An 8,913-nucleotide genomic window follows, 5' to 3' on the forward strand; every position below is an offset into this window, starting at 1 on the left:
CCCTGAGTTTGATTCCTTCTACCTTGAGTGCAGGGTAGGTTACCAGGAGGACTTGAGATGGTCCCTTCCACTTTGGCTGGATTGTTCCAAAATTCCAGGTTCTGATGCACACCGCATCTCCTGGTTGGAAAGGATGTACAGGCGAGTCCAGCCCCAATGATCTGTTGAGAACCATGCACCTTTTAAGGCTTACAAGAGTTAGTCCCAGTGCTATTAAATATTCATTGCAGCAAAACTTCTGAGCCTTCCCTTGTCTTGTTGGTGCCACATGGGAAAGCTTCTGGCCATCCAGAAAAAGTATCCACCAATGCCAAAATGTGCCAGTCCCCCTTCTGCCTGGGCAGTTCTGCAAAATCAGTTGGCCAAGATCACCTGGTGATTCCCATGTAACGAGCCCTGGAGGCAGCCTTCTTCCTTCAAAACCAATCACATCTTTCTCAACAACTGATCTATTATTTTTTGCCATTTTTGTGCTTACAAGATGCCTTTGTAAACTGGCCACCATATTCTCCATTTCCTAATGTGTTTCCTGATGGTTTAGTTCCATTATACATTAATTGTGGAGCTACAATTACCTGCCCACACGGGGTTACCGATCACCTGCTGGGATTTTCCGTAGCTGCTGCTGATGGGGCTGACTGCCTGTCCTGATCACTGGAATCTGGCTTTTGTTGCAGAACATTCCAGTTTTTGCTAGGTATTAGTGCAAGGAGAGCTTTTTCAGCACCCTCTTGAGCTGTTTGGTCAGCCAATGGATTCCCTGGATTAACTGGGGAGTCTCCAAACCCATGGGCTTTACAAGGGCATCAGGGCCACTTCTTTTGGCTTTGGCACACTCTGCAGTAGGTGACTGATTTCTTTTTGTACTCACTGGAGACCTCTGTGTCCTTTCCTTCCATGTGGCTCCCTGGGCGTCTATTATTCCAAACCCAGATTTCAAATCAGTCCATATGTTCACCCTTTTTCCTTCAGTGATTTCTAGGAAAGGTCATTCATTCTGCTTTTTGTGCTGCTGTGTTCAAAGCTAAAGCCTGGGCTTCTATGACCTGGGTTGAGGTTCCCACTGCACACCCAGCTGCCCGTTTTCCACCCGTACCACGCTGCTCCCACCAGGGTGCAGGTCCAGTGCTGGCTCCTGGATGGGATTGCTGTGGAGGTCCCAGAGTCTGCCAGAACACACTTGTTCCATGGATCCCAGGCAGTCATAGCACAAAGACTCCAACCCTTCTCTTAGAAGGGACTCGAACACTTCCCTGTTCCAACCTTGGGTACCTTGAACCAAACCCTGCAAAGCTTTTGCTGCACCTTACAGGCAGGTCAACAGTTTACACCGGGAAAGGAAAAGGTGCCTTTATCTTACCAGGGGTCTTTCTCTGCCCTCTGTGCACAGGGACCCCCAGCCCGGGGCGGCCGTGCCAGCACCCCCAGGAACACCCAGATCTGGCAGCACTTTGCTCAGCTGCCCTTTCCAGAAACGGAACCATCTCCTTCCCGAGACAATTCAACCTCTACCTCTACCCAAGATCATTTTCTACACACTGCTGATCAGAAATGTTCCTCTGCACTTCCTCCACCACAAACATCCCCACAGCCCTGGAAGAGATAGCAGGGGCATCATTAAAGCCTCCACAAACACTGCACAGGCACCCAGCATCATCAGCTTTCCTTCTTTGGCATTCAGGCTCCGTGCACTGCTCCTGTTCATGTCCTCCTCCTCTCTCCAGAACGGTGGCAACCGCAGAGCTCCCAGGCAATCCCAAGGCCAGTGCCTTCCATGGCTTGTTGGACACGCGCATGGCTGATGGCCCTGTTGTTCCCAGGGAAGCTGCAGAGTGCCAGAGGGGGCCATGAAGTTGCTGAGGGCACTGGAGCACCTCCCTTGTGGGGAAAGGCTGAGCAAGTTGGGGCTGTTGAGGCTGGAGAAGAGAAGCTTGTGTGGAGAGCTCAGAGCCCCTTCCCAGTGTGTGAGGGGGCTACAGGGAAGCGGGAGAGCGACTCTTCCTCGGGAGCTGTAGGGACAGGACAAGGAGTAATGGGATGAAAATGAAAGAGACTTGGAATAGATTTGATGATGGGAAGAAGTTCTTTACTGCCAGGGTGGTGGTCCCTGGCACGGGCTGTGCAGAGAGGCTGAGGACGCCCCATCCCTGGGAACATCCAAGGCCAGGCTGGACAAGCTCCGCAGCAACCTGCTCAGCTGGGAGGTTGTTCAGCTTGGAAGCAGATGATCTTGAGGGTCACTTCCAAGCCAAACCATTCAAGGATTGGATCACTCTATGATCCCCATGTCCCACCATGGAGTGGCCCTGAAACTTCTGCGACATCACAGACTGTTCCAGATGGAACATGCAGGACCTGGAAACGAACACAGTGGACAATGCACCCGCTGCCAGTGGTCAGTTCTCACTCGCTCTTCGCTACATCTGTCGGTGCTGAGCTGTTCCCGCTGCCTGGACTTCTCCTGCCTGCACTGAAGCACCAATCGCAGCAGGATGTCCACTCCTGTCCCAGCCAAGGTACAGTGCCATTCCAGGGAGGTGGACACACCCTGAGCGAGTGGGTGGACTGCAGCCCTGTGGGGATGGGGTGGGACAGGGAGCCCACTGAGAGCTTGTGCTCCCTGATGCAGCGTGCCAGAGACACCGTAGAGGACATGGAAGTGGCCATGGTGGTGGATAGGGAAGAAATGATGGAGGTGGATGTGGAAGAGTCTATTGAGGATATGGAGGTGGATGTGGAGGACGTCATCGAGAATATGGAGGTTGATGTGGAGGATGAAATTGAGGACATGGACGTTGATGTGGAGGACAACATCGAGGACATGGACATTGATGTGAAGGACAACATCAAGGATGCAGAGGTCAATGAGAAAGAGAAGGAGCAGCCCATGATCCTGCGATGAAAATGTACCCTCCAGCAGCCGGACAGGCAGATGTTGGCCATGCCCTGCCCACAGGCAGAGTGGGTCCCCTGCCGCCAGGCTGGGGCTGGGCTGGCCGGCCCCGCTCAGGAACACACCAGCCCTATGCCAGTGCTTGGGGCCCAGCTCCCAGCCCCAGCCAGGCTCAGTGCTCAGGGGAGTCCTGCTCTGCCAGCGTGTGCCAGCCTGGGGACACAGGCAACAGCCCGCAGTGACCATGCTGCTTCCTTTTTACCAGGACTGACAGAGACTATGGCCACAGCTCTGTAAATACGTTCTGGATGTTAGCAAATAGTAAAGGCTAGAAAACAAGGGATACTGCTCAAGCCAAATGATCTCTAAAAAAAGGAATCGGGATGTATTGTTATGGACGTATTGTGATGTTGACTTTTCACATGTTACTTAATGTGAGATAAACTTCACCTGGATTCTGTAATGTAATACATGACATCGAATGTATATTGTTTATGTCGTCAATTAAGAAAAGATAGGCAGAGAATGTCTTCACTCTCCTTGTGTATCCTATAAGAGAAGAAGAAAACCAGAAACCAGAGAGAAGAATTCATGGAGAGAGCAGAGACATAGTGGAGCCAAGGAGGAAGATAAGGCTGATGGGATGATACATAGAAAAGCCGAAGAATTTATGAATCATGCATGACTGTAATGAATATGCAATAAGAGATGTACTTTTAAAGACGATCTTTTGGATGTAGAGGTGTGCCTTTGGCTCTCTGCCAAAGCACCCGGCCGTAATACCCTTTTTGCTATTGTCTCCTAATTGTCCCTTTTATTATTTTTTTTTTTTTTTTTTTTAATTTTTACAAAGAGTGAACCTCGTTTTTCACAGTGACTCCGGTTCAGCCCCGGAGCGGAGCGGCCCGTGCTGCCCTGGGGCGCGCGGGGCTCGGCCGTGGGGCGCGCGGGGGGGAACGGACACACGGGCACCGGACACACGGACACGCGGACAAACGCTCCCAGCGCCTCAGCGGCAGCAGCGGCAGCAGCAGCAGCAGCGGCAGCAGCGGCAGCAGCGCAAAAGCAGCGAGTCCACGAACCCTCTGCGTCCCTTCTCCTGCTCCTCCTCTCCCTCTCCCAGTGTCTCGCACCCTCTCCCGCTCTCCCTTTCGTCCCCCAACCCCCCCTCCCGCGGCCTCCCTCTCCCCAGGCCCGGCCGGGCCATGCCCCCGGCCCGCCCCCGGCCCCGGGCGGGGCTGCCCCCTCCCCGCCCCCGGCCGTCCCGCCGCGGTCCCGCCTCCGCCCGGCTCTCGCCGTCCTGGCTGTGGCGCTGCTGGGCGGGCATCAGTGCCTGGCTCCTGGGCAGCATCGCCAGCCCCTGGCTCCGGCTGGCCCGACCCCTACCCCGGCCCCGGTCCCGGTCCCGGTCCCGGTCCCGGCCTCGGCTCCTCCCGGGGCCCGCCGGGGACACAGGCGGCGCGGCCGCTCCCGCCGCCTCCGCAGCGTCTTCCCCGCTCCGAGCTCCGCCGCTCTTGAGCGCGGCCGCCGGCCCCGAGCCGCCGGTGGCCCTTCCAAAAGAGCCCCCATGTGGGGATGGCCGGCCCGGGGCGGTTGAGCGGCGCTCGGGGGCCGTTCCTGGCCCCGGGCCGAGCGCTGACGGCTGCGTCTCGCCGGCAGGGAATGCGCTGCAGGGCCTGAAGGAGCCGTACCGGCTGGGTTCGCTGCTGGGGCGCGGCGGCTTCGGCAGCGTCTTCGCGGCCACGCGGCTCTCGGACGGCGCCCCGGTGAGTGGCGGGGCCGGCGGCGGGCGCAGGAGGCGGGGGGCAAAGGAGGAGGAGAAGGAGCATGGGGCTCGGCACGGCGGGCGGCGAGCTCAGCCCGCTGCTCCCCTTGCCTTGCAGGTGGCCATCAAACGGGTGCCGCGGAACCGCATCGGCCATTGGGGCGAGCTGGTGAGTGAGCGAGGGGCAGCGGGAGAAGCCGGGGCGCGACGGGCGGGGATGAGCCGAGGCCCGGCAGGGTGGAAGCCGCCAGAACGCCTCGAGGGAGAGCGGCCGTGGGGCCAGCGGAGGGCGCCGAGCGTCCCCGGCTGGCTGAGGACTTCCCGAGGTCTGGCACGGCATCAGCCCCACTGACGGCATCGTGCTCCTCCCGCAGCCCGACGGCACCAGCGCACCACTCGAGGTCGTGCTGCTGCACAAGGTGTCCACCGGCTTCCCTGGCATCGTCCAGCTCCTCGAGTGGCTTGAGCTCCCCAACAACGTGGTGCTGGTGCTGGAGCGTCCGGAGCGGTCCCAGGACCTCCTTCATTTCATTCGGGCACGGGGCTTCCTGTGCGAGGAGGTGGCGCGGCACCTGTTCCGCCAGGTGCTGGAGGCCGTGCGGCACTGCACCAGCTGCGGGGTCCTGCACCGGGACATCAAACCAGAGAACATCCTGGTTGACCTGGCCACCGGGCAGGCCAAACTCATTGACTTTGGCTGTGGCACCTACCTGCAAGCTGCAGCCTACACCAGCTTTGCAGGTGAGCCCACGCAGGGGGAGGCTCCTGGTGGCAGCGTCTCGCGGTCCAACATCTCGCAGCCGAACCTGGCTGTGGCAGCAGGGATTCTCCCTTTTGCTGCCTGTTCTGGCAGTCTGAGTCTTCAGCCAAGTTGCTTGTGAGCTGGGGTGGCTGGGGGGCCATCTTCCAGCCCTGCTGGCAGCCTTCGCCAGCCCCTCTGCCCAGGACTGGTGCTGGGGCAGCCAGCATGACAAAAACACGCGGGGTGGGCGTAGCAGAGAAGGGGGGTCCAGAACCTGTGCAGCAGCTGGTTTGGTGTGCAGGCAAGAAAGGGCTTGGACTGCTCCGCTCGCCTTGTTTGCCTTGGCTTAAGAACGTTTTCTGGGGCAGTGCAGGCAGGGAGGACAAAGGCATGGGTTTTCCCCAGCATGGAGTGGGTTTTCCCCTTGCATGGAATGCTGGGGTCTTTTTCAGGGCTTCCGCTGCCCTCTTGCAACACCAGTGGTTTCTTTTCCAACCCCCAGTTTGTACACAAGTCACAGGTGCTGGCGAGAGGGCAGCGGGTCACACCGCGTGCCGCTGCTGCGGCCCCCGCATGCCCAGGGATGCTGGGGCGAGGCTCTGGGAGCAGGCAGCGTCCCCCTGAAGAACTCCATCTCTATTCCATAGGAACACCGTCCTACAGCCCCCCGGAATGGACCCTGTTAGGCTGGTACCACGGCGAGGCAGCGACCGTCTGGTCCCTGGGCATCGTGCTGCACCAGATGGTCTGCGGGGAGCACCCTTTCCGGAGGGGCTGGCACAGCACCTGGGGCCGGCTCTCGCTCCCACGACGGCTCTCTCCAGGTGGATCCTCGTCTCTGCAGCACAGGGGGAATAGCAGTGCTGGGAGGCAGCAGCGGGCTCAGGAGCATCCCGCACTGGCAGCTGCTGAGGAGGTGGCAATGTCCTGCTCTCCTGCTCTCCTCCAAAAGAAAGAATTGATGGCAAAGTTTAGGCACAGCCCTGAGCACACGCAGCATGGCCTGGCCATGGCAAGAGTGGGGCAAAGCGGACAGGAGCCTTCTGCAACTGACTGGCGCTTTCTGCTTTCTCTCCGCAGAGTGCCAGAATCTCATCCAACGATGTTTATCTGTGCTCTCCTCGGAAAGGCCCTCATTAGAAGACCTGTTGTGTGATCCTTGGATGCATGATATCCATGTGCCATAGGAGAAGGGAGAGAGCCACACGCACGCTTTGACCCAGGGAGCCGGTAAGTTCCAGCTGCACACGCGCCTTGGCAGGAAGCAGCAAAGAAGGGCAGAGATTTTGTCCTGCCTGAATCGCTGCGCAGGGCTCCTCAGCTGGGCACGCGCAGCCCTGCTGCTGGAGCTGAGCTGCTCTTCCCAGCACTGGTGGCCCCCATGCCAGCTGCTTTTGCTTGTTCTGCTTCAGCGACAGCCGGGGCCCTGGGCAGAGCACTGACAGCCTGCTCCAGCCCCAGGGAAGAAGGAGCCCCTGGAGAAGCTGTGCCAGGTGCAGCTCCTGCTGCCGGAGACATGGAGGGTGACATCAAGGATGACAAGCTCTTCCTCCACCTGGCAAGCTGAAGATGATGGACTTCAATTGTGGCACCTTCTCCAAAGCCAGGCTCCACAGCGAATTTGCAGATGAGTCCACACGCAGGGGGATGCTCCCAGATTTGTGCATTGCACAGCCTGGCCGGGAAGCAAAGGTTTCCCCCTTTGCTGGGGCGGATGCAACCAATTCTTCAGTCGGCTGCCAAGCTGCTTTTCGGCACAGCTGGCGGGAGGGGCTGGGGTGGTTCCGAAATGGGAGTTGGCTCCTGGCCCTGCCAACAGCCCCGAGCACCCAGCGTGCCGCAGGCTGGGGCTGGGGCAGCCAGCCCGACATAAACAAAGCCCCATGGCGAGCACAGGTGGGACTCCAGAGGCTGTACACACCTTGCTCTGCAGGCAAGGAGGGGCTTGGGCTGCTCCACTGCCCTTGTTGGCTTTGGGCTCAGCATGACTTTTGGGGGGCAGTGCAGGGGGGAAGGGAGAAAGCGTGGGCTGCCCTGGCCCGTGGGTGGGTTATTCCTCAGCATGTAGGGCTTGGGCCTTCCTCATACCCCTGATGGAGAGGAGATTTTTTTACATTTTTCCTTGTTTCCCCTTTTTGTCTGTAATCTCTTTTCATTGATGTGTTGTTTGTTTTGTTAAAGGAAGCGTTCTAGGTGGTGTCCGGTCTGGATGGGGAAGCGCTTGGGAGCAGCTGCAGCATGGGTGGGACGTGCCCTTGGAGAAGGCTGAGGATAGCGTTTGGGAGCAGCTTTTCTTCCAGTGGCAGGTGGCGTGAGGTGGGTGCCCGTCCTCTTGGCACGGCTGGGATAAGGGCTTTTGGGAGGTGGCAGCGAGCGCAGCGGCATCCTGCTCTGGGCAGCTGCTGAGGAGGTGGCTGTGCCACGGCCGGCTGCAGGCTGGGCACGTGTCCTGCCCTCCTGCTCTCCTGCCAGAGGCAGCAATGCTGGGCAGCTTTGGGCAGCGCTCTGAGCGCGGCCAGCACGGCCTGGGCACCGCGGGTGGCTGGGACAAGGGGGACGGGAGCCTTCAGCTGACGGGCGCTTTCTGCTTTCTCTCCTTGCAGCCGGGCTCTGTGGATGCTGAGGCTGCTCTGGGCTCTGCCAGGGCTCTGCTGCGGCTCAGCCCCGGGGCCACGAGAAGCCAAAGAAGAAACGCCGTGACCTGCAGCAGAGACGTGCTTGAGCATTCTGGCAGTGCAGCTCAAGTTTGCAGAGCGTGCACCTCCAGGGGAACACATGCCACCCCCAAAAAATAAACTTGTTCAGTAACTTCTGAAATGAAATCAGTCTGGGATGACCCCCAATGCCATTTTTCAGCTTGCTCAAGCTGAAGCTCAGCTCTTCTCTGAACAGTTCTCTCCCCCACCTGCCTTTTGCTCCACAAGTGCTCCCTCTTTCCCCCAGTGAGTTCCCAGCTCACCGCAGTCCCCATTGCACTGTAGCCTTCCTTGATGCCCGTGGCCACGAGGAAGAGTGAGCCCCAGGTTTAGGGACTCATGCTGTCACTGGCTGAAGAACAGCAATGTCTCAGAGGTCTGCTGAGATTTGGGGGTCATTCAGAGCTGCTCTCCAGGCCTCAGCTCTGCTCACTGCTGGGTTCCCACTTCCTTTTCCTCGTTCTTCACAGAGCAGGATGAGCTCTGGGAATGCCCTTGACCCTCGCCACTCTTCCCAGCCCAGCCACCCAGCCCAGTTAGGCTTAAGCTGGAGCTTCTCTGTCTCCTCTGGCACCCCAGTGCAGTCCCCTCTGCGGGGAGCAGCAGCCCCAGAGCACAGCACACAACAGTGCAGGCCGCAGCCGGAGCAGCTCCCCTGCAGCCATGGCTTGGCTCTTTGTGGCAACCAAATGCTCCCTGTGTGCAGCTGTCCCTGGAGGATGGCCCCAGGGCAGAGCCCAGCCGGGCTCCCAGTGCATCCCCTGAAGCTTGGTGCAGCGCTCCCAGAGCTGAGCTTAACGCTGAGCACCCAGAGCTG

At 58.9% G+C, this 8,913-nt stretch overlaps 1 protein-coding gene across 1 annotated transcript; it reads left to right on the forward strand.

Annotated features, from left to right (window-relative positions):
* The first annotated feature begins 3,570 nt into the window (after positions 1-3,570).
* Positions 3,571-6,540, forward strand: LOC138102367 (serine/threonine-protein kinase pim-1-like). The gene is made up of 6 exons (XM_069000057.1): positions 3,571-3,580; positions 4,553-4,659; positions 4,777-4,827; positions 5,033-5,399; positions 6,048-6,160; positions 6,481-6,540. The coding sequence occupies exons 1-6, from the start codon at positions 3,571-3,573 to the stop codon at positions 6,538-6,540; spliced, it is 708 nt and encodes a 235-aa protein (XP_068856158.1).
* Positions 6,541-8,913: the final 2,373 nt, after the last annotated feature.

Source organism: Aphelocoma coerulescens, unplaced genomic scaffold (genome assembly GCF_041296385.1).
Source record: "Aphelocoma coerulescens isolate FSJ_1873_10779 unplaced genomic scaffold, UR_Acoe_1.0 HiC_scaffold_73, whole genome shotgun sequence".
Classification (NCBI taxonomy): Eukaryota; Metazoa; Chordata; class Aves; order Passeriformes; family Corvidae; genus Aphelocoma; species Aphelocoma coerulescens.